Source organism: Parasteatoda tepidariorum, chromosome 3 (assembly GCF_982258835.1).
Source record: "Parasteatoda tepidariorum strain Cologne lab strain chromosome 3, Ptep-v5.0, whole genome shotgun sequence".
Classification (NCBI taxonomy): domain Eukaryota; kingdom Metazoa; phylum Arthropoda; class Arachnida; order Araneae; family Theridiidae; genus Parasteatoda; species Parasteatoda tepidariorum.
The window spans coordinates 86,522,099-86,548,955 of NC_141757.1; the positions used below are offsets into that span (position 1 = coordinate 86,522,099).

Consider the following 26,857-nt stretch of genomic DNA (forward strand, 5'->3'; position numbering starts at 1 on the left):
CTTACGTTTTGAATTTTTATCTACTTTTGATTTTAGACTTCATAGACTTCTAGTCAGACTTTTACTTTTAGATATTTACTATTTGGACTTTTAGCTTTCATTGATTTTAGTTTTGAGATTTTTTTTTATCTCATGTTTCCTTATTATTATAATCACTTAATTCTCGACATTTACACCGGCGCTATTGGGTTTCATTGCCTTTAACACATGTTTTTAATTGTCAAGTGTTATTTTTAATCCATTTTTAACTGATCACCACCACTGTCATTTGGCAAAATTTTACTGTAATTTTGGTTTTAGAGAAATTTATTGTAATAATTTTCCTTTTATCTCCGTATACCCCCCTGGGGTGGGTCGGAGTTCAACCTATCTTATATTGTACACCCCATAGTGTACGCTCTGTCGAAGAGGCTTTGCTATTACTACAGAGCAATATATTGAAAAAATTCACCAAAGTCTCAAGCACACACACAAATATTCATACAGAACAGTATTTCTAAGTACACAGATGTCAAGATGATTATAGTCTTCAAAAATTGTACGTGTTATTATAGTGTTTGAAATCATAAGCAGAGTTTGGTATGGTCTTTATAGGTTGCAGCCTATTTTGTTCATTAAGGACACGTGTTATCCAGGAATATTAATTGATTATTGAGTTCAAAAATAAAATAGTAAGATACATTTCAAGAATGTCAATATTTTATACAAAAAATTTTCTTTATTATTTAGAATAGTGATAAAAACTTTGGAGTGAAGCTTTAACTTCAACTCAAAACGGCAATTAAAATCTCAATTTCAAATTAAAAATCTCACTCTTTTGTAACGTGCAACCTAGATCTTTTGGGTATTAATATTATCTGCAAGAGTCACTCTTTCTAATCACAAGCAAGAGTCACTCAAATTATCTTACATAAAAGAATCTAGCTTTAACTATTTCTAAAAATAGTGGTCGAAATTTAATGCTTCAGTTGAAAATAAGAGGGGATATCGTTACGTGGGACAATAGGAAATCAATCTCATTCCTTTGTAACGTGGGCCCTAGGTTTTTTGGATATTAATAATTTCTATAAGAGTCATCCTTTAAATTTAGTTTCTTTATACTAGAATTGAGATTGATCTATTTATGAAATAGCAGTGGACATTTTATATTTTAGGTGAAAATAATATTGGATTTTAATGCTACATGGCACAACGAGGAAATAAATCTCACACATTTGTATCTTAGGATCTATATGTTCTGGATATCAATATTATTTACAAGAATCATTCTTTAAAACTGTTTCATACATATCAGAGTTGAGCTTTAACAAAGCATGATAATCTAATGAAATCTGAGAAAAACAGCGCTTCACAACGTTGGAAACTTTCAATGAGCTTTATTTAAAAAAGCAATAAAATTATGCATTCCTTAATAGTATATGGTATCTTATTGCCGTAGAATTGTTTATGTTAAATTAAAAATTTAAAAACTAGCATTTTTTGCTTAAACAGATTTGAATGAAACTGAATGCAAAAATAATAACATTTTTCAAAGATTTAAAAATCAAATATGTTATAAAAAATATTTTTCTAAAAATGGCGGTTACGTAACTATTTTTGTATAATTTTCCTCACAAAAAAATCTATTGAGATTCTTAAATCCTACAAATCCTACTGTGCGACGAAATTTTATTTAACACATCTCAAAAGATACTGAGGTGAATAAGAAACAATTCATTTGTAACAATAAAATAATAATGATCAAAAGTACATTTAATTTTCTCATCTTCCTTCCAAACCCCTTAGAAGCTTGAGGCTTCACTCAGAGCTAGCTTCTGCTTAAAACTATTTTTTGATTAGTTACTTCATTAAATATGCATTTTTCTGGACACTAATGCAGCAGGCTATGACCTGTATAATATTTTGTATGTCTTATAGAATAGACACACTCCAAATGTGTCCTTTAATTAACGATAATTTTTCTAGAGGCAACAGTAAATAAAGCGTACACTAGTGTAAACTTGCGGAAATACAGGAAGAAAATAAATAAACATTTTTGATTAATGGGTTTCTCAAATATGTCTCTCTGAAAAGGAAGTAGTTTCAAGGACGAAAAATAAATCATTAATATGATAATTAATTCCCAGAGAAAGGACTAACGATATAAAAGTTCTATTTTCTTACGACGCTTGGAAAATATATAATAATTCGACGTTTAAAAATAAATTATTAAGTGATTAGTGTTCATACGAAAAACTCAAAAAAATATGTTTGAAATTGTTATTTACATTGCAAATGGCATTTAAGGTTATTTTAGTTATATTTTAAAATTAAATATTCGATATCATAAAATAATGTAGTTACATTCGTTGCATTTTAAAGCAAAATAGTTTTTTTTCCTTTTCAAAGTCAATTTATTATTTTGTCAAAATGTCTAAGAAAAGTATTATTGAACAAACTATAACAATAAATTTAAGATCATATCCATGTAAATGTCAAGAACACTTTGTAGCAAAGGAGTAAAATTTAAAATATTGATCTTTGAAAATTGTTATAACGATTCTGATAAACTGTTTTATGTTTGGAACAGTTCTTTAAATTGTAATAAAAATAATTTCTACTATGTATTCAGATTTATGCTAATGATTTCTATTGTTGATTTTTTTTAGATTTGATATTTATTTTCAATTTTGAAGAAAAAAACAAAATAAAGACTTTTTATCACTTTTGTTAGATAATATTTCTTTATACTTTTGAATTTAACTGAAAGATAATAATATTCTTACAACATGTCATTTTTAAAATTTTATTACCTTTTATAAATAAAGTTTAAATAAACCTACAGACGCGGGAAAAATATTAAAGATTGAAGTTTACTTTTTTCTTGAACAATTTTTTTATGATTAAAGCTTTTTGAAAATTCATCAATATAAATCTAATAAATTTATTATTTGCAACGGAATAATAATTTTTGATTAAAAAAAGGGCAATGAAAATAGAACAAATCATTAAAATTAAGGAATAATTTCGATATATGTAAGCAAGAGATTAAGTGGTTATAAAACTTTTCGGATACAAAATATTCAAAGAATTGCCAGGCAAGAATTTTAAAATCTGAGAAGAACGAGATAAGTCGTTCACTTCTCGCGAAAAAGCGTATTAATGCGGCATTTCGCAAAATGCATATTAATACGGCATTTCTCTAACCGACGTTGTTTTTAAAACTATATAATATTGTGCTATTTAAAAAATTGCCAGGCAAAAACTTTAAAATCTGAGATGAATAAGAGGAGTCATTTATTTGTCCAGAAAAATGAATTAATACAGCATTTCATTAACCAGCGTTATTTTTATAATTCTATAGCATTGTGTTATTTAAAAAATTGTCTTGCAAGCAATTTAAAATCAGAGAAAAACTAGAGAAGTCGTTTACTTCTCCTAAAGAAGTGAATTAATACAGCATTTCTCTAATCGACGTTGTTTTTAAAACTGTATAATATTGTGCTATTTAAAAAATTGCCAGGCAAAAACTTTAAAATCTGAGATGAATAAGAGGAGTCATTTATTTGTCCAGAAAAATGAATTAATGCAGCATTTCTTTAACCAGCGTTATTTTTATAATTATATAGCATTGTGTTATTTAAAAAATTGTCTTGCAAGCAATTTAAAATCAGAGAAAAACTAGAAAAATCGTTTACTTCTCCTAAAGAAGTGAATTAATACAGCATTTCTCGAATCGACGTTGTTATTAAAACTACTACGAGGAAACAATGAGGTTAATTTATTCTTGGAGAAGGATTTTCAAGATTTTTTCAAACAACGTGACTCATATTATTTTCCAACAATTATTTTCTCTCTTTTACTAGAAATTTCTGCTAATAGTGTTACCCATTATATTTTGGCATATTTACAACTATCTTTACAACTATTTAATTACTTTACACCAAAGTTGTATAGACAAATGTCAAGCTCTCGGATCTAGTATTTTACTAAACAATTATTTTGCACTACTTGTTGTAATCTATTTTGTACCTGTTGTAAATTATTTTGCACTACTTGTTGTCTATAGATGGAGGATAGTCAGACAAGATCCATAGATGGAGGGAGGATAAGCGAAGACAAGAACAAATTAATAATTTCCGTAAGATAAGATACACATAAGAGTCAGCAAAGTTAATTTTAAAAACAATATTAAGTAAGAATCCTTAATTTAGAACGCATTTATTCTTTTTTAAAATAAAATTAAATTGTGAATCAAACTTACACGTGATCAAACAATTGTGAATCAAACTTAAAAAGAATATTAAGACTAGTTTAAAATAGGCATAACAGAACGGAAGGTGATAGAAATCATACATTACATATCATTTAAAAACAGTTCTGAGAGATTTAAGAAATTAAAATATGATTATCCTTATTATGAATCAAAAATCAAACATACATATTTCACGGCAGATTTTTGTTTGGGTTGATGAATATCAGCTTTTAAAGGAAAAAAAAACTCTCTGGCCAACTCATTCCAGATTGTAAACAAACTACTGCTAATATTCTTCCTGGCATTTTTAAATTTTGATACCCCCAACATTGGTGTTTTCAGAAATGAAAATAATTCTCGTATGATGTAAAAAAAAGAGAGTTTGGAGTGAGATTGTTCAGTTTTTAGTGTTTAGACCTAAATTGCGGCCTTTAAATCATATATGAGTGATAAATTTTGTGTTAACCCGGGATAAGGTGCTCCTTCACATAATTTTTTAAAGGTCGTTCAACATCATATTCAGAGAGATATTACGCCACAGTTATTTACAATACAAATTTAACACATTTTCAATGTAATTGAATAAAAACTAAGAAAAAAATTATTAAAACTCACGAGTGTAAAAAAACTAGTTATTACAGTACAAATTTAATACATTTTCAATAAAATTGAATAAAAACTAAAAAAAATGATTAAAACTCACGAGTGTAAAAAAACTAGTTATTACAGTACAAATCTAATACATTTTCAATAAAATTGAATAAAAACTAAAAAAAAAATTAAAACTCACGAGTGTAAAAAAACTAGTTATTACAGTACAAATTTAATACATTTTCAATAAAATTGAATAAAAACTAAGAAAAAAATTATTAAAACTCACGAGTGTAAAAAAACTAGTTATTACAGTAAAAATTTAACACATTTTCAGTAAAATTGAATAAAACCTAAAAAAAATGATTAAAACTCACGAGTGCAAAAAACCTAGTTATTACAGTTCAAAATTAATACATTTTCAATAAAATTGAATAAAAACTATAAAAAAAATTATTAAAACTCACGAGTGTAAAAAAACTAGTTATTACAGTACAAATTTAACACATTTTGAATAAAATTGAATAAAAACTAAGAAAAAAATTATTAAAACTCACGAGTGTAAAAAAACTAGTTATTGCAGTACAAATTTAACACATTTTCAATAAAATTGAATAAAAACTAAAAAAAAATTATTAAAACTCACTAGTGTAAAAAAACTTTGGTTTGAGAAAACACCAATTGAAATGTAAAAAAGCTCATTATCACTGTACCATTCAGACGAGTCTTAAATTATATTATTAAAAATGTTTCGAAATTAATAAATTCTGTCAAATTACTTAAACATCGAAAAAATAGATATTTTATTTTTGAAAATTTAATGGGCTTTGCGTTCTTTCATATTGGTTAAATAAGTAAAACGAATAAAGTCCCTTTTAAAATTAAAGCCATAATAAATTTCTGCTCAAGTTAAAAAATTTAAATTTAAATTTCGGTTGCAGATTTTGATTGATACAACTCCCAAAATTATCTTTTACTAAGAGGATCTTGTTGTTTTTATTGCTGTCTTGTTGATTTTAGTGTTATCAATGAAAGTCGTACGAGCTGAGATTTTTTTTACTATTTTTTAAATCACGCAGTCTCATAAGATTAGTGGATATCGCTACAGAACAGTTAACAGTTCAAGTAAAAAAAACATATAAATCTACGTGATGAGTGCTGATGGGAGTCAGGGTTATCAAAACTCCACTAAAAGTTAAGTTTTCATCAGATTATCATAGGTCGAAGTTTAGTTGTAAGATGTGGCAACAGTTGACAGCTTTTAGTTGATAAAAATTACATTGCCATTGCAATAATTATGTGAAATCTGATCTAACATAATGAGATGCCCATTTTGCATCAATGCAAAATATAATAAATTAAGTTGCTAATATTTTTTATTCCATTTGCAATTTATTTGAAGTGTAACTTCTCAGTAGCAATTATAGCAGTCTTTTAAGTGAAGAATTATTTCTTAAATAAATATGTCTTCGTTAATGTATGAAAAACGGTATTCTATAGAATGTCTAGTCAGGGCTTAGTAATTATAGTAGATCCTTCAATTTAAGAAATATTTTTTTAAAATATATATGCATAGCTGCCAACTTGTGCAGCCGTTGAGAATTAGTTTTCCTGTAGCAACTTGTGTTTTAATGTTGCAACATTAGCGTTTTGGCTTATTAAATCTTGAAGTTTAAAGTTTCAAATTTTTTTTTTAAACAATCATGACGAATTAATAAATTTAAAAAATATGTAGATAATATCTATTTGTCGGCTACTTATGTTTATAGATATCTTAATAGTTTCGTTTTAAGACAATGTTTCCAAACTTCATTATTGTTTTACTACAATCTTGTAAAATCCTTTGTAACGATAGTACAAGTTGGCAATATGTTTCCGTCAATGTAGGAAATACGGCATTCTATGCCAAATCAGTGCTTTTTAATTATAGCAGTTCCTTTAGTTGAATACATGCTTTTTTAAATATATATGTATTCGTCAATGTATGAAAAAAGTAATTGACGCAATTGTGCAATTGAAGCAATTGTGAGGCTAGCTATGCAATTATAGTAGTTTCTGTAATCAAAGAAATATTTTTTAAAATATATATGTGCCTCCATTAATATATGACATACGGTATTCTTTAGAATGCCTAGTCAGGCTTAGTAACTATAGTAGAAACTACTATAGTTTATACTATAGTAGTTTCAATACTATAGTTAATACTATATAGTTACAATACTGTAGTTAATTGAAGAAATATATATATTTTAAATATATATATCTCTGTTGACGCTCTGTGTTGGGCATTCAATAGAATGAGCATGAAAAAACTACAGGCATTCTATAAAATGATTAGGCAACGCATGTAGCAATTTTCACGTTTCTTACTTAGAATAACGAGCGATTGTCGTTCTATAGCAATGATGACGAACGTACCCAGGAGGGAAGTACTCACCCACGAAGAGTTTTTAAATGACCTACGGTTGATTTTCGTAAACTTATTTTTGCTTCATTAAAAAGCAAACAAGTAATTGAAAATATTAAAAAATTACAATTGTAAATATCTAAGGTGGAATTTATTTAAAAAGTTACATTTATTTAAACAAATATTTTCAAGTGAATATTGGTCAACTGATTTTCTACCATGTATCACTGCACATGTGCAGGAGCTCGTGACCATTACAATATGACAATGATTTAGTCACTGAGTTCATTTTGGATAAAAATGGTGTCGAAATCAAAACATGGTGTGACGTCATGCGTCCCCCTACTGTATGATCATAAATGACTTACAAATGAAAGTATAGATTTTCTCGAATAACTTAAATTGCACATATTTAATATATTTGTAGCACATATATGTAAATTAATAATTTCAGATTTAATAACTTAGGAAAAATTCTAGAAATGAAAATAAGAACTAATAATTGTTTAGAAAATTTTAAGACTAAGACCTGAATTTTCGGTGTTAACGCATTATTGTTTTTTTTACAACCATTCCCTTTCCAAGTGGATTAAAATTCTTTCGAAGATTAAAATTCTGGGAAAATTACCACACTGAATAATAATGATATTTTCGGGTAAAAAAACAACAACAATATAATTTTGCATGGTTAATAAATACAAAATATGCGGCATTTAAACCATTCGTTTTGTAATTTTTTTATTCATATGATAATGGTTTACGGGAATTTCTGGTTTTCAAAGTTATAGTTCGTATTATTCTACATTTAGCTAAAAATATATAAAAAAATAAAATTTACATTAAAAAAGTATTCCAAAAAAGTATTTCAAAAAATAATGAACAAAATTTGACCCTCTACTCAAAAAGGTTCGCCATCGTTGTCCTATAGAATGCCTATAGGTATTCTATTCAATGATGACTAGGCAAAGTATATAATAATTCTAAAGTTTCTACTTTACTTAAAAGAGTCCGGCATTTTATACAGTGACTTTAAATGCTCAAGTATGTTTTAAAATTTAACAATTTAAATGCCAAAATTTTAACCGAAATTAAATAGGTTGAACATTGAACCATATTATTGGTAACTTGAACCATGTTATTGGTATCTTGAACCATATTATTGGTAACTTTTACCATATTATTGGTAACTTTTACCATATTATTGGTAAATTGAAACATATTACCAAGAAAATGCGTTTTAACCTTAACTGAGTGTTAAGTTGAATAATTCAGTTCAAGTTGAAGCATTTTATTGTGTTATTAAGTTTAAAATGTTTAATTTGCAAATACATTTGTTTAATTTTACATCCTAAAACTATTAAACCATGAATTTCTTCAGAAGATGGCAAATGCCCTTATAATCGTAAACTCACTTAAACTTTCCAAAAGCGTTTTTAAAAAAATAAATTATTTCGAAGATCGTGGCACAAATAACGCATTAAACAATTTTCATGTTTATTTTAAAGAAATCCTTCATTAGGAAGTTTATTTTTAAATTTCGAATGTATTTACATTTTATAAATGAAATTTAATCAGATTACTCCGGATCTATATGAATTAAAATAATTTCGAATGTGAATAAACGTCTACCATAAACAGTATTTAATTTTTACATATATTTAACTATTCAGAAATGTTTTAAGAGTAATGAATTTAGATATCGCTTAGAAGGAAAGACAAATGTTTCACAGTGTTTTGAATCGCAAAAAAATTTGGATAAAAATCTGTTTATCATTAACAATGATTTATTTCTTTGATAACATCATCCAGAAAGAAATGCATTCCAGTACGCAACATATTCTTAAGCTGATAAAAATCGATTTATTGAACTAAGACAGCTTGAAAAATTGAGTTGATAGAATAAAACGCAAGTTGGGAACTAGGTTAAGTGTAGAAATCGATTGGATTTGCAAAGACGTTCAGTTTTTTACATCAAGTAACTGATCAAATTTACAAGTCTAATAGCATTCTTTTTGCGTGAATTTTCTCTGATGTTATTTCAAGTCAGCCCAATGGAGAGTTTAAAGCGCAGGGGAATCAAATCACATTAATAACAAAATGCCTTTTAAATAAACAGTTTCCGAAAAATTAAGTACAAGAAAAAGTTTACACTGTTTGGAACCGTTAGAATAACTGAAAGTACTTCATGAAGATAGATATGAAACTTTGATAAGAGCATCCCAATTTGATTTAGGGCTCTAAATTGAAGAAAATGTTTAGAGATAAATATTAAGAATTACAAATAAGAATAGCAAAAGAATAGTGCATGAGCGTCGTTGGCGGGGAAGGGGACCATGGGTATGTATAATAATTAAAAATCTATAAAAGTCCTCCAGAATATTTGAGACAAATAAAGAAAATTTTCGTGAATTATCATTCATTTTAATTCATTAAAGTTATAAACAAGAAAAGGATAAAAAATAATTAATCTTTTTGCAGGCATTTAGCACATTTAGGAATTTTTTCTCACGTGTGAAATTTAGAAAACTATTGTGACTGTGCAATTTAACTCCGTGTTAGATTCTTGTTTACCTAACAATTTAAAGCGACTTCACTAAATTCTCCATTCAATACAATTGTTTCATAAAAATAAATATTGGAAAAACTGAACATGCTTTACTTCTATCAATTGCCTTACTCAGTATTAGATTTTCGTTTTCCAAACGATTAAAAACGACTTCACTAAATTGTATTTTTCTATTCAATATAATTGTTTCATAAAAATACAGATTGGATAAACTAAACGTGCTTTATTTTTATCAGTAGCCTGACTCAGTATTAGCTTTTCCAACGATAAAAAACAACTTATCAAATTCTGGTTTTCTATTCAATATAATTGTTCCATGAAAATACATAATGGATAAACTAAACATGCTCTACTTCTATCAGTAGCCTTACTCAGTATTAGCTTTTCTAAATTCCAGCTTTCTATGCAATAATTGCTCCATAAAAATACATATTGGATAAAATAAACGTGCTCTACTTTTATCATTTGTGTTACCCAGTATTAGCTTGTCAAACGATAAAAAAGAACTTAACTATGCTCTAGTTTTCTATTCAACGTAATTTTTCCATAAAAATACTTGTTGTATAGACTAAACGTGCCCTACATCTATCAATATTCTTACTCAATATTAGCTTTTCAAACGATAAAAAACAACTTAACTAAATTCTAGTTTCCAATTCAATATAATTGTTCCATGAAAAAATATGTAGGATAAACTAAACGTGCACTATTTCTATCAATAGCCTAACTCAGTATTACATTCTTGCTTTCCAAACGATAAAAAACGACTTAACTTGGCGATACTGCTGAAGGTCGGGCAAAAAGTGTCAATCGAAGGACGGACTTCCGCTCCTTCAAAATACGTGATTTCCGGGTTGGACAGCGAAGAAAGATGTGTCTTGTTAGCGGACTCGCGCCACCACCCCGCCCGTATGTTTTCCAGCTCTGATAATATTACTTTCTATTTTATTTAGTTTTTTGTTTATTTGTTCCATTTTTTTTATTTTTGTTTCGATATCGTCGCTTTTCGAGACGAAAACATAGCTGTTGATGGATATTCCTCTTATCTTGCCGCAGTTTGGACCCTCTATTTCATATCACGTTTTCAAGAGGGTAATCGCTTCTCTGTATTATTTTTTGGGGGTATACGTGATTAACTAAGTAGATGGAATTGCTTTATTAGAGTTGGAAGATAAAGAAGATGTGTTTCGAACAATAAATATTTTTAAATACTTATTCCCATGAAGATGGGATTGATGCCACTACGGGAAGGACAAAATAAAATTTAATTTTAATTTGAAGTTAGGGAAGGACTAAAAACTTATTATCTAAAAACACGGGAATAATTAGCTACAACTAAATATCGATGTAATATTTTTATATCATGCAATTATTCGATATTCTGCATATCAAGTGATATACATGCGATCTGTTTATAATTACCATCTTTAATAGATAGTTATAGAATCCTTTTTAAAACTGAAACTGTAGAATCCCATGCATAAGGTGTTATCAATATTCAACTTATAAATTCTAAACATTGTCAAAATCAAACAAATTAGGAGGATTTTAAAAAGAGTTTACGTATAGAAAGAACAAAAAGAAACAAAAAAAAAAGAAGATTTTTTTCTTCTTTTTAAGGAAAACTTATTTCTCAGCTAGGTCCACAATAAAAAGATAGATTCGAATCGTGAAGTAATCATCGAGAGAAGAATGATTAATTGTTATTTTGATATTAAGAGTAAAAACTGTTTTTAGGAATGTAATTAACTTCTATAAGTGATTGTACAATAATTGCAATAGAATAAAATTACTTTTAACAAAAAAAGCAATTTGTAGAAATTTAAGCAGACGAAAAAAACATATTAGTAAATTAAACATCACATGCTATTCCTTTTTTTCTGAAAATTATTAGGCTTTATTTTTTAAAAATAAAAAGATTAATCTAAAATAAATTATCATAATATAATTGTAACACTCGTCTCATAGTTGGCCATTGGTAGTATATATTTTATTAAACACTACGTTATTGTGACATAATATGTTTTAGATTTTAAAAAAAAACTATTGCAAAAAATATCTATTCTCTTAATAATGCATATAATAAGACGTTACCTAAGTTCGAATCCAGTTGTGGCTAGGTGACACGAATTCTGCTCCTTGCTCGCACCGACCATAGTGTTGACATAAAGTATCAGTGGTTGACGGATCATGAGTTGGAATCTCCTTGCTGTCGGGCTTACCGAGGAATGTTTTCGTGCTTTTCCGTTCCATGTAACGCAGTTGTGGGTTAGTTCAATCAGAAAGTCCTTCACAAAGGATAGCTTGTCCCAATACTTGATCTAGGAGTTCCCTTGTCTTTTGGGTTGAGTTCAAAATTACAAGTCTAAGGAGCAGAACATTGACAGCCACAAACTTAGAATTAGGTTAGTTTTTCAACACTAATTATAAAATGAAATAAAATACAATTAATACCATGATTAAGCATCAATGGCTTCAATAGTAATTTGTCAATTTTTATGGCCTTCGAAATAAGTACCAATCTTAGTTATAAAATGAAATAAAATATACATATGAAAGTTACCGTGTAATTAAGTTTGGTTTATTTTTACTCTGAGAAAATGTTATAAAAATAGTTTTTACTAATAATATCAAAACTTCGTAAAAGAGGACTTTTTTTTGAACAGGTACTTTAAAGAAAATGAAAAGATTTATTTTGAAAATATTGCAAAACAATTATAAGCTTTAATTTTTAATTTTCAAAAATATTGCTGAGTTGTTAGAGACTTATGTGAAATATAAATTTTATCGAGTGAAAAAAAATTATAAATAGAAAGGAGGAATTAAACGTACAATTTCTATTTTCTATTTTTGATATTTCAATAAGTTTCTTCGTATTGAATATGAAATTTTTTTTGATCTGATAGAATTCACTACACGTGTTTATTTTATAAAATTTTACTTGTTTGTCATTATAGATGTTACACAGACAAAATTTCGCAGGAAGCGAGTCAGTTGAAGCAAAAATTAATAAAGTTTAATGAATCGAGAAATTGAAAATAATTTTGCTTTTCTCCATTTTATATTATCCATTTTATATTTTATATTATTTTCATCATTTTTTATTATTAGTTAAGATGCAATATTCTATCTGGAAATATTGGTAGAGTATTCGGAAATATAATCTCTTCCACTTTTATTTTGTTAAATATTTGATTTTGTGTATGAAAGTTTGTTATCTCAATGTTGAAAAACCAACAGGATTCTAATATTTCTTCACTAATGATTGGCAGATAATTTTGAAATTCTTTTTAGCTATAAATATATATTTCTTCAATTTTATTATTAATTTTATTATTAATATTTGTGGGAGTCATCACGAATGCATTATGCCTACAAGGAATAATTGTAACTAAATTTTTTAAAAAAATTCTTAAGAAACTTTTGCAGGCTACTGTAAGTTATGGAAATAATTATTTTATGAGAAAGTTCTTAATATGTGAAAATTAGAAATACATATTTGCACAGGGGCTGCTTATAAACTTAGATAAGCTTTTCTGCAGGATTTGTATCCCTTCCTTTTTTTGTTACAAAGTGTCCCATTTCATCACTCCTCAGAAGAAAGCTTGTTCGTGTTTTGCTTTTTCTTGTTTTGCAAATAAACGCAATATATATATATATATATATATATATATATATATATATATATATATATATATATATATATATATATATATATATATATATATATATATATATATATATATATATATATATATATATATATATGTATATATATATATATATATATATATATATATATATATATATATATATATATATATATATATTTATATGTATGTATAAATAAATAAATAAACAATATAAAAGCGTTTAATTCGTACATTTCAAATGCTTTTATTTCAACCATCGTGAGTGATGCCGCATGCCTTGTTACCCTCTTCCCTTGTCATGAATAGTTCACAAGTTTACGAACTCAATATCCCTCTCCAAATGGGAAAGATTTTCGTATCATGATCTGCGGCATAATTATTGTCAAGTCTTGGTAACTTAGCAGCGGTCAGCAAGAAATTGAAAAAAAAATCGCAGAAGGTCAAGAACTTAAAGGGTAAAACCAACACCAAGAGATAGAAGAGAGAAGCCTTCAGCGCGGATCAATTTAGTAGTCCGACATAACTCAAATAGAGAAAATTAATCTGCATGAATAACACTGAAGAAGAATAATTTTTTAGTCCCCGTTGCATGAATTTTTTTATAGGATCTAGGATATTTTCCCATCGTTGATTTTAAATCTGCTATTGGTTTCTCTCTTCAAGTTAAAGATTTTTTTAAAAAAAAAATTACCTTTTTAGGTTGTTTTTTGTCGAAATGTTCAAGTTAAAAAACGTTATATACACCAGTTGGTTGCAAAAATATTCTGAAAAACTTCTAGCTAAGTTTGAACACATTATCAGGATTAAAATTGCATAGTAACCCATTACACTCACTTTTGGAGTTCCAAATCAGAAGAATTTTAATTCCAGCACCCCCGAGCCAGAAACAAATAGGATTACTTAAAGCTCGAATCCGCCAGAGCCCGAGATATCCGTCTGATAATTTCTACTGTCCTCAGCAGGAGGATAATTAACCTTTAAAAATATACATTAACTAATGAAAATTACATAGTTACAGTTTAATAATATGCAAAATGCATGTGATGGTAAATAAATAAGGGAAATAAATGACCGTTTTTACCGTTTCTGCCAGCACGTATTTTTTAAGACAAGAACTACAATATAATTGGAGGCATCTGCTCGCATCATTCACGATACATTGAATATTACTTTTTACTACCAGACTAAATATAATCTCTCAATGTGTTATTTGAATGCCTAAGTTCGCCACACTTATTATAACTGTATTTCGCTCAAATCGACCAGTCAATAAACGTATCCTACCCATAGTATAATACCGAAAGAAGCTCCAAAATAACAAAAAAATCAAAATCTTAAACTGAAAATCTTAATCTCAAGCCTCATTAAACAAAATAGCCAATAGAAGTACCAGATTACCTTATTATTATCTCTTATAAATTTTAGATTTTTCATCCTTAATAACTAAGCTAAACGTTTGTTTAAGAGTAATAAAAAAGTACATAAAAATTTTATCATGAGTTCGAACCCGAAAACTTTTTTCAGTAAACGAGTCCTTGTTATCCCAGGGTTTTGGGCTAAGCTCATCTCATATCTAGAACCTATTCGCAGAAATGTCGAAATACACAGCTAGAAGCTTTTTCCTATTATGAACTGTTTCTTTGTGTGTTTCTGATCAAGTCATAATGGGGAAGGCCAGATCCAGATTCCTTAAATGTTGAGGATTTGTTATACAAATCTATTGGGAAAAAGATTCGCTGTTTTTGTGTCTTATTTCTTAACTATTATGCATCAGTATACTATTACAAAATCGTTTCGCTTTTTCAGGGACATGAGAAATAGAAAGGTTTCTCTAATTTCTTGCAAGAAGTTCGATAGAATATTTTGACTTTCTTGTTTTCACTCCATTTGAAAGAAAGCATATGAATACAAGAAAACGTATCTATTTAATATTTTCAGGAAACGTCTTTCCTTTTAAGAGAAATTTAATTTAATATTATGTGTCAGAATATATATCAATAGAATGTAAACAAAATATTTTAATTGAAAAAATTTATTTTTGCATTTCAGAGAAAAATATTTTCCCTTTTTCATCCGAAAACATTTACTTTTCGAATGTCTCATATTCGTATGCTTTAAGAATATTTTTCCTTTTACTATAGCGAAACTTTTTAGTTCATTTGCTTCTTTAATTTAGTAGTTTGTTTTATTATTAAAGTTGTTAATTACCCTGCTTATTATAGAGACTTTTAGAATGTCACAAATAAAGTAAGGAAAAGAACAAAAAGTAAGAACAATATGAATCACAAATCATCCTATATGGGATGAAAAGAACAAAAATGCAATTAAATTCTATCGAACCACTGTTGAGGTAGGCGGGATGGAAAACGTCAAAACCTGTTTGGTTTTGACAAATAGCAACGAGTTGAAAAGTGATCATTGGAAGAAGCTTCAAGTTTCATTAAACAATCAAACTGATTTTGTTGTTTTTCATTCCTCTTTCGTTACAAGTGATTCAACGGATTTTGATAGCGTTTTCTTTTTCTTTGCTAAAGTGTATTTCATATCTGAAAAAAATATTACAAAAATATACATTAAGGGCGATGATTACAGACACCCTGTAGGAGTAATTTCTTTCAGGTGAATGAATATGTTTATAATTTATGATACGAACTTTAAAGTAGAAAGCGTAAAAAAAGTGAAGAAAGATTGAACACTTTGAATAACTTTTGATCTAATGATCGGATTTTCACGAACTAGGATTCAATCTTAATTGTTCGAGGACCTAAGATATATGCTAATTAATACTGATCATGTACTAATTAATTTATATAGACAGTATTTTAAGTTATGAAATCTGACCAAAAATCGATTACAGCTTGGATTTGCACGTATGTTTGAATAAAAGTAGGAAATTATGCTTGAAGTAAATTATATTTATTTGACTGAAGTTACTTAAAGCTTAAAGTTAAACTTTAAGCTTTAGCTAACTTCAATCAAATGGCAGAAAAAGCAGAAAATGATTGCATAATTTTGCACTTTAGAATAAATTCAATTAACAACTAAAAGTAGATAATGGAAATTATATAGATCTTAGTAAGGTTTAAAAAAAAGAAATCTATTACTCATTTTCTAAAAGTAAATAATTTTTCGATAATTAGAGAATATGATTAAAACTATACCAATTGAAAAGTTTCAAATTGAATGCGTTATATGCTTTTAATTCTCAGAAAAGTTCTTTTTTACCTAGAAATACCCTCGAACTATTTCAAATCCTTTTAAGAGTAATTCTAAAAGGTTTAATGAGAGTAAAGTATAAAATTAATGATAGAAAAAATTATTTAGCTATATTACATTTAATATTTTTTAAACTTCATTAAATCTAAAGCAAAACGCTCGTTGTTTTAATGCCTGAAATTTAATTATGAAATTAATTATGATAACAGTCTGGTTACCATTCGAAAAGGCTGCTGCATTCTTGGAATTTGGTAACTGCTTTTAAATATTAAAAACCTTATTTTTTAAAAAGTGACTAAAATGATTACGTTATTGAGGATTAAATTTTAGTAAGATAAATCGAGGCGAAATTTAACTAAAAGTAAATAAAGTTTTTATTTTGGTTGCTAAGAGAATCGAGTTACATTTTAAAACAAACATGTGAATAAGTAAAGTTTATATACATAGTTTGAAAGCGAGTTAGGTTTGCTTTAAAGAAAAGAAAACGAAGTTAGACAAATTTTCTTTCTTATTTATTTGAAAGATTAATTTTTCTTTTTTCGAAGGATTAGATAAATCAATTAGCATTTTGGACACACATTTAGTTTACTTTACTTTAAGACATTATTTCAAATATTTCACTTAAGAGAATAAATCATTCTTAATTTTATTTTTTTATCAATAGTTTAAGCTTCACCTTTTTTTATATAACCTTTTCTTTAATGGGATACCTACAAATGACGTGGTGAGGGTATCTCGATTCTGATTGGTTATTAAAACATGATTGCAAAACGTTTTTTATGTTCGAAACTGTTCTTTTCATTCTATTTCGAGTAAGCCAAATTCGTCAAGTATCAATTCTCTTAGGTGACACATTCTATATTCTTTCACAAACATTTCAATTCCTTCACTATATATATTTATTATTTAACACAACGACAGGCACGGAGCCATGTAGAACATAAACAAACTGATTATGCATCGAAGTTAACAAAAATATATTATGGCTAAAATAAAATACATAAACAAATAATAAATCTGAAGTAAAAGACGTAGACAAGAAACAATTATATTTCAGCGAATTCGATGTGCGACGCGGCTCTCTATTTAATTAATTTCCGGTTAATTAAGATTTTAACTTACGTGGAGAAACTTAGCTCAATTTTAGCACGCTATTTTGTTTGTAAAGGATCAGCTGACGTCATAGGTCATATGTGTGATCTTTTTCTTCTTGAAGTTTAAGTACCCAATTCTTAAACAGTTAAATTTCTAAGGTTGAAAACAACGGATTATGATATTTAAACATTTGATATCAATCTAATCTAAAAATTAATTTTTAATACAGTTTTCAGCTATTTTGGCAGTTATTTGTATTTATTTTTTTTGCAATTTTCAACGGCATCATTATCATTACATCTATGTAGTTTTCTCTGTTCAAATGTTGCTGGTAAAGACGGGACATGATTAGACGGTTTGGTAGTGTAGTGAGGAGATCGGGTAATACCATCACTATCTTTTTCTGACTAAAACGTGCACAAGCCAGCCAAATCTTTGGATTAACACTAAAGGATGAATTCTAGACTCTTTTCAATCATCCATAAACTTGGAAATAGTGCAATATAAAAGATAAAATATCACAGAATTAGAAGTAAAGGTGCGACAATTATTGAAAGACACCGTATATAAATATTTGATAAGAAGAAAAAGGAAATAGTTTTCAAGATCCTTTTGTCATATTTTTGCAAATATTTGTGTATACAAAGAATATTGAATTTTTGAATTCAAGCTAAATACACTGAAAGTTGAAATATATGTTTTATGGTGCATGGTAAAACACTACTGTAAAATACTAATGAATAAATTCTTAAGCAAAGAATCATAAAATTTACCTTTCCAATTACATATTTTAATAACAAACGCAAATTTCATATCAGTTTTAAATATAAGACATGACTTTAAATTATCTATATGTACAGATAAGAAATTTTCCGCTATATTCAATATTTACAAAATATTGACAAACATTTCGCTAATTATCATCCAATTTTAAGTCATCAGTATAAAATATCAATATAAATTTCATCGATATTCAGTATTCACTGAGTACTATTCGCAAAATATATGCAAAATATGTATTTATAAGAGTTAAAATGGAGAAATTGATGCTCATGTACTGTATATATACATGTTCCCATATCTGCCTTTAATATTAACCTATAACTTTCTGGATTCACAAAATAAAAATTTTGAGTGCGTAAAAATATTATTCAAATTTACTGCAACCTTAATTAGGTAATAAGGTTTTTGGCAAAATATTTTACTCTTTATTTTTTAATATTTGAAGGTAACAATTTCAGTTAAAAAAATTCCATATTTTTATAAATATCAGCTGCTTAATTATGACCTCACTTATTGTGTTATTATTTGCTTGCACTGTTGCTACGAATTTCTGCCTGACTCAAAAGAGGGCGCTGTAATAATTCATAATCACTTCATAATAATAATTCATGTATCATTTGTGTTGCAACGAAATGGTATGAAAGCTTATTGGTGGGAAGCGAAACAAATATCACGCCATCATCATTGTTTGTTTTTATTGTTTACTTTCTTAAATATGATTGTTATTAAATATGGCCTTTTTATTTATTGCACCATTCTACACTGAACTAATCTGCAATAACCGTTATTATTAGCTGCTCGCCACTCCTTTAACAGAAACAAGTGGTCCTAGACTGTTATGTGAAGAAAGAATCCTCAAAAATTTTTTCCTTAGAGGAATTAAGGTTATTTTATGGAAAAACTTACTTTTGAATCAATTTACAGTGCGCAAGGAAAATAAAAAAATATCACTCGGAATAATTTTTTGTCCAATGTTTTTATTTAGTCTTGTTTAAAATGGCATAAAAGTTTGTATAGGGGTAAATTTCAATTTTGAGGCCTTTTAGAAACTGATATAATTTTAAAAATAAAATTAAAATTGATCATTATTGCAGACTAAAATGAATTCGTTTTCGTGACTTGCAAATGCTTTAATGGTGATTGCGAAGATTAAACTAAAACTTATACTTGCGGGAATCTTATATGTCATCATTAAATAAAAAACACACAAACTGGTAACAGACCGGACAGTTTTACGTGATTGAATTTTTTTTACCACCACACGTAAACTTTTTAGTTTTAAGACGTTATGGCCGAAATATGGTTCACAGATTTATTTTGCATATGACGAGCAATTAATAAAGCTTCACTAATTGATTTTAAAAAGTCGATAACATACCGGGCAGTTTAAAAAATACTCATCTTTTGAAAATCTAAAACTATTTATAAGTAAACTCTTTCTAAAGATTTATTAAAAATGATTCTTCCTTTATATTGAATCAAGAAAGCAATTTTAAAAAAGTGATTGTGTCACCTACTGAGTAATTTTAAGACAGATTATCTTTGGTAACAGACCTAAATAGTACAGATTGGGCGCTTCTCTTGGACAACACGAAACATTTAATTCGTACCAGGAAATTTAAAAAAAAACACTCTAAGATATCTTTTAATTTTATTATGAAAGGAATTTTTTAAAATACATAAGTGTTTTTCATTTACATTATACTTGAGAAATCGGTAAATTATAGAAAAATTGACTTTGTCGTTTTGAGCAGCCTATTTTCTACGATCGCTTTTTGCTAAAAATTCTTTCAATACGATTTGACAAATTCTTATAATATAATACATATTAACTCTTAATCGTATGTAAGTTTTGACATGTTACTCTTAATACATATTAACTCTTAATCGTACGTAAGTTTTGACATATTACTCTTAATACATATTAACTCTTAATCATATGCAAGTTTTGACATATTACTCTTAATACATATTAACTGTCAATCGTATGTAAGTTTTGACATATTACTCTTAATACATATTAACTCTTAATCGCATGTAAGTTTTGACATATTACTCTTAATACATATCAACTCTTAATCATATGCAAGTTTTGACATATTACTCTTAATACATATTAACTCTTAATCGTATGTAAGTATCACAAAATCTAAGCCAAAAAGTTATTGGATTGTATAATAAAATTTCTTTGTCGAACATCAAAAATGCCTCAAATATGAAATCAACCCATACCTTACATTTAAGAAAATGCTTTGAAAATTAACTAATAAAATAATAAACAATTACTGAAACTACTTTTTTTACGCGAATATATCTTTGGGTAAATAAATTTTATAATTGTTTTCAAAAACTTTTCCATTCATTTAAAAATTCTTGATATTTAGTTAAATGCGAAAATGTGACATTAACATTAACAAACCCAAACTTTCAACTTTTTCTGATGAAATTTTTTGTATCATACTTATCATATTGTCCCTTCCACTTCTCATTTGGACAGTCAAAAATCTAAATCCCTAAGAACAAAAGTAGTTTTTTTTTGAGGAAGTACGTTTTTGTTTCCAAATTTCGAATTTCAAAATATGGTCAGCACTAATTAATTAGCATAGTTGAGATTACTCCTTAGAACTATTAAGGTGGCACTTAGTTCCTAAAAATCCGGCAATTGAAGCAAAAATTATTCAAGGTGATATTGTTTTGAAACATGTTAAGTAATCATTAAATATTGTTCTCTTTTCCTTATTTACACGTATTAATTTTTCTTTTCGTCCTATTGTTTTCAAATTATGAATTCAGTTAGATTAAAGATTCATAGTTTACATAATTTTTTATGGGTATGTTTATGAATTTTGTAAAAATGAAGAAAAAAAATTTAAAAAAGAGGATAAGTTTTAACTAAAATTTATCACTGTATTATACGAATTACAAGTTTAAACTAGCGATTTAAATATGATATCGTAATAGTAAAAATATAACTGCATTTTATGGAAATGTAGGTATTTCTGAAGGACAAAAGGTATCTCAAGCGAAGAATATACGCGTGACTTGAAACGATTAATATTTTTTTAAGGGACATGATGGAACGTTGTGCTGAATCTTATGATAACTAGCGTTATGGAATATGATTAATGAAGATTTCATTTTATCATATAAAAAACATTATTGTGGTTGAATTTACGACTATTACAGACAGTTTAAAGTCTCTCTCATTCCAAGAATAACTAACAAGCTAAAATATTGTTCGAAAATAATTGTTAGCTGAAAATTAAAATCTTTCTCTATTTTTAAAGATTTACAGAATTAATAGAAAATGTTAAAACTAGTTATTTTGCTCTTTTTATTTACTAGTGCAGTGTATCTATTTCCTCTTCAAAAGCGAATGGTAGATCTCTCTCACACATATGATGAAAGAGCGAATACGGATCCTCGAAGTCTAGGATATATGATGACAATTGACCGAAAAGACGATTCACTGGGTCGCTGGTAAATTTCTTTTTATTAGAATTTTAAAATATTTTAATTTTTTTTCGTATCAATTTTAATAGTAATTAAATATTGAGGTTTTTTTTTATAAATATATATTATGTATCGGTTAATATGAGTATGGGTGGATTTCAAATTTGAGGCATTTTTGATATTTGACAAAAAAATAATTTTTATTCCGGTGAATTTACAAAAATGCCTACGATTAAGAGTTATTATGTTTGATATTAAAGGAATTTGTCGAACACCTTATTTTCTATAAATTTTCAACAAAGAGCAATCCTGGAAAATAGGCCGTACAAAGCGACTAAGTCAAATTTTATACATTTATTATTTTACATAACCAAATATAACGTTGATATATTTGGTTAAGTGATTAAAAACTCAAAGCAAAATGATCATTTATTGTCGGAAATAGTACAAATGAGTGAAGATTTCAGTACACTCTTGCAGTTTGCGATACGGTAAGGCAAGTTGGATAGCCTCCGAGTTTAGTTGATTTGGCGGAGTTCTTACAGCAACCGTGGAACGTGATGCTGTTGGTCATCATACGGGACACGCAAGCTTCAATACCCGACCGTATCACATCCTGCATTCGTTCTTTGATTTTTTAATCACTTACTTATATCAATGTTGTACCTGGGCATACAAAATTTTTCTTTCGGCAACTCTTACTAGGTGCTCTAATTTTTATTATAATGAGTGTATAATACAATTTCAAGACACTTATGTATTTTATGAAATTCATTTTATTATTAATTTAAAAGATATATTTGATTTTTAATTTTAAAATTACCAGGTACGTATTAATTGTTTCGTGTCGTCCTAGAGAAATATCCAGACTGATAGTGTCAGGTCTGTTACTAAAGATAATCATTTTTAAAATTACTTGAGTCGATGATACTATCACTTTTTAATATTGCTTACAAGATTCTGTATGTAGGAAATATCATTCAAAAAAATCTTGAGATAAAAGATTTTTTTTCTAAGTTTCTTGATTTTAAAAAGTGGGTACTATTTTTTTTTGCCATGTTTGGTCTGTTAACGACTTTTCAAAGTTAATTTGTGAAGTTTTATTAATTGCTTGCCATAGATAAAGTAAGTTTGAGAACCACCCCGAAACATTAAAATTGATTCTTAGTTTGTGAAAATCCGATAATTACTTTAAAAGTTATTCAGGATGTTTCATTTTTTTGTCACTGTACAGATCTATGGACCTTTTATTAAACTTGGAGAGAGAATATACAGAAAATTCAGAGCATATAAAGGGATGTACGGTATGCTGAACTACTTAGACAAATTATGTTTTTAACCCTTTTTGATTTTAACTGACGTCCCTAGAGCTACTACTGGCGCTTAAATACATTTCCTGTTACATGTTATGAAACAAATGTTTATTTTGGCTTACTATACCCTTTCCAAAAATTTTATAACGCTTTTTTTGAGTATCCTGTTCCTAGAAAACTTATAATTAGAAATTAGAATTAATTTGAAGGTTTTTGTTTTTTACAGGTTGCAATTTGAGGTTATTTCTACCGGAACACAGCAAGGCACGCACATGGATGCACCATCCCATGTAATTAAGGGAGGATTTAATATTGACCAGTTACCAATCGAAAATTTCATTGTACGTGCAACCGTCGTTGATATTTCAGCGAGAGTGGTATCAGACCCTGACACTCAGTTCTTCATTGATGATTTCATGGATTTCGAAAAGAATACTGGATGCAGTCTCGATGATACCTTTGTTCTTCTTCGTACCGGCTGGGACCAAAGATGGGGAAGCAATACTGACTACTTGGGTACAGATGATGGTGATTTAACAAAACTACATTTTCCAGGATTGGATTCCCTAGCTGCTCGCTGGTTAGTAGAAAGAAGGTCTATCAAGGGAGTCGGCATCGACACCTTCTCCATTGATGGCTCATCGCCATATTTTTTAAGCCATGCAATACTCCTTGGAGAAAATAAATACGTTCTTGAGAACTTGATGAATATTGGGCGAATTCCCCGATGTGGTGCTACTTTGTATATTATGCCAATGAAGTTGCGCGGAGCAAGTGGTGCGCCAACTCGAGTAATTGCTTCTTATAGTGAAGCCATGGAATCCGGATGGAATTTTGAACCTCGGAAGATAGAAGGAGATCACTTTTACACAGAAATGTGGCCTCACTGGGATTCTTCATCTTGGGGTTGGACAAAAGACATGTTTAATGAGGAAATGTGGCCTTATTTCAATTTTACATCGGAGTGGTCAAATGATACTTTTGATGAAGGAATGCGGCCTAATTGGAATTTTACAACTTGGGGATGGTCAAAGGAGGAAATGTGGCCTGACTTCAATTCTTCATTTTGGGAATGGGCAGATGATGATAAACAGACTTGGTCAAATTAGGGTTTCTAATTTTAAGAGAATCAAAAGGTGATATTAGTCAAACAATTTGCCAGAATGGAATTTTTCATTTTAAGATTAATAAAGACAGTTTATCTTTCTGATGAAATGATGTCTAACCGAAATTTTATTTCTTGCTTTTTTTTAATCTTCGAAATAAGTTTGATTTTATTTATTATGCATGGAATGAATTTGTCTTTTAAATATATGGCAAAGACAGTAATTGTTCTATTAATTAAAAAAGTTATTCTTCAACTTTTAAGATAAAAAACTTGGCAGTTAGAATGTTTCAGTGATTTCAAAATAATATATTTTCAATTTTAACAATTTCTTTCCACTGTTAATTTAAGTAGGCTTATCTAATGATTGACGATTGAGAAAAATATAATTATTTTCATAGAATAGATTTTTTTCAAAATATTATTTTTAAGTTCTGGTCTATTCTTCTTAAGTTTTAGGTAGTTTCAGTGTTCGTAAGCTGAAATATAACAAAAGTAATATTAATATAGAATTTATGATAAAAACGAAAGTTTTTACTATTGGGACCATTTATAAAGAAAAGATTTTGCCTTAATCATTAAGATTTTGATATGAAAGAAATAAAAATTAAAAAAAGAATAATTACAGGAATAAGCTGAAAAAAATAAATAAGCAAAAGCTGATTAATCTGTCTAAGCTTTTCCCTCTACTTACAAATTCAGTAATTTTTTATTTGGTTTAAAGAGACTTTACTTTGGCAGACTTTTTTATGCAGCATTTAGGGGGATTTAAAAGATACTGAAAGAGCTTTTTATTACAAAAAACTTTTCTTTGAAATTATTGAATTTTTTTAAACGCAAATGTTTCGTTGGAATTTTGATATTAAATGATCATTTATTATTTAAACAATAAAGCATTAATTTAAAAAATAAAGTAATAGCTTATTTGTAGCACATTTTTTTGAACAGATCATTAAAAGACAATTGTTGCCAAATCTTTTCGGGCTATATCATTGAATAAAAAATAACTTGATGCGATAAAAAAAAACAGAACATTAAACAAAAAAGATCTATATATCTTTGCACAAAAGATCCATTATCAGCAGCACAAAACTAATAAAAGTTATAGCGTCATTGACGTGCAAATTATTTATTTATCCCTTATTCATCGTATTTTACTAGAAATATTTATTTATCATCCCTTCTTAATATTACTCTCTATATATTTACGGCTTTTATTTTGTATCTCAAAATAAAAGTGTTGTTTTTCTATTATACACCAAAGTAGTTGCATGATATTACCATTTTATGAAACAGTTAATGATAATTACTAAACGTTATGATATTTTATGATATTACAGTGAATAATTTTCATCTACTATTTCTATAAATTCTTTGTGAAATTGTTTCCAGCCGACGGATGCTTTTAAAATAATGAATGCAAACTAACTATTAAATATTTTAAAACAAAATTAAGAATAAGCATCTCTCCCTATAGCTAAATAATATCTTTGTCGAAAAATTTTAATCGTTTACTGGGGTTACTTTGGCTATCAGGATAACATTGGCAAATCTCTAAGAAAAGTTTGTGCGGAAACTGTTACATGTGGCACGATTGAGACAGAAGTGCTTTCGTTTAGTGATAGTAAATAAGTGTGAAAATCTGTAATTTGTAAAGGGATTGATGTTCAGAAAGTAACTTTAATACCTTAGCAACTTTGATCTCTGAAGTGTATAGCAAAAGCTGGTATATTTTCAAATTTCTTTTTGAGTTAAGCAATTTTGTCACAATTTTTTAAAATTTTAACTTCCAATTTAAACTTTGCTAATGTAAATATCTTTTTAGTGCTTACAGAACGGAGAAAAGCTCGACATCAAATGCAAATGTAGATATATATCCCTTGTAAAGTGCATATCTTTTTATGATGAAATTTATTAAAACTAATATTAAATCTTAATTAAAGCCTAAACGCATTTTGGTGTGACATTCGTCTTTTCAGTGTGACTAAAGTGTGCATAAGTTGTCATAAAAAGTTACTATTTATAATAATGAAGGTTAGATTTTACAGGGCATAAAAAATATTGATAAAGGTGTGAAAATTATTTCATTATCAGTGTGATGAAAATTTGATTAAACAAAACTCAAGCGTGAAGTTAAATGAATTCTTACAACATCAACCTGTTACATAAACGAACGATGAACATAAAAAAAAAAACATTTTTCCATTTTACTAAAATGCTGTCAAACATTTGCTATATTTTTCGTCTTCAAATTTGATTTCATAACCATTAAAAATTATAATAGGAAGCATGGCATATTATTCAATAATAGTAGTTAAGTTGTATCCAATAAAGTAGTATTTTATTTGGTATTTGATAACAGTAAAAAGTATACGTATTTGATGACAAGTATTAGTAAAGTATTTGATATTTGATGACAGTAAAGAAGTATACTTTTTATT

At 27.7% G+C, this 26,857-nt stretch overlaps 1 protein-coding gene across 1 annotated transcript; it reads left to right on the plus strand.

Moving 5' to 3' along the window:
* The first annotated feature begins 10,585 nt into the window (after positions 1 to 10,585).
* On the plus strand, positions 10,586 to 24,526 carry LOC107437142 (uncharacterized). Its single transcript, XM_016049050.4, has 3 exons — positions 10,586 to 10,707; positions 21,891 to 22,025; positions 23,538 to 24,526. The coding sequence occupies exons 1-3, from the start codon at positions 10,670 to 10,672 to the stop codon at positions 24,418 to 24,420; spliced, it is 1,056 nt and encodes a 351-aa protein (XP_015904536.4). The 5' UTR covers positions 10,586 to 10,669; the 3' UTR covers positions 24,421 to 24,526.
* Positions 24,527 to 26,857: the final 2,331 nt, after the last annotated feature.

Coding starts and splice junctions, on each gene's coding strand:
- LOC107437142 (XM_016049050.4), top strand. CDS start 10,670: ATGTGTCTTGTTAGCGGACTCGCGCCACCACCCCGCCC. Junction 10,708..21,890: donor CTCGCGCCACCACCCCGCCC/GTATGTTTTCCA, acceptor TTTATTTACTAG/TGCAGTGTATCTATTTCCTC. Junction 22,026..23,537: donor GACGATTCACTGGGTCGCTG/GTAAATTTCTTT, acceptor TGTTTTTTACAG/GTTGCAATTTGAGGTTATTT.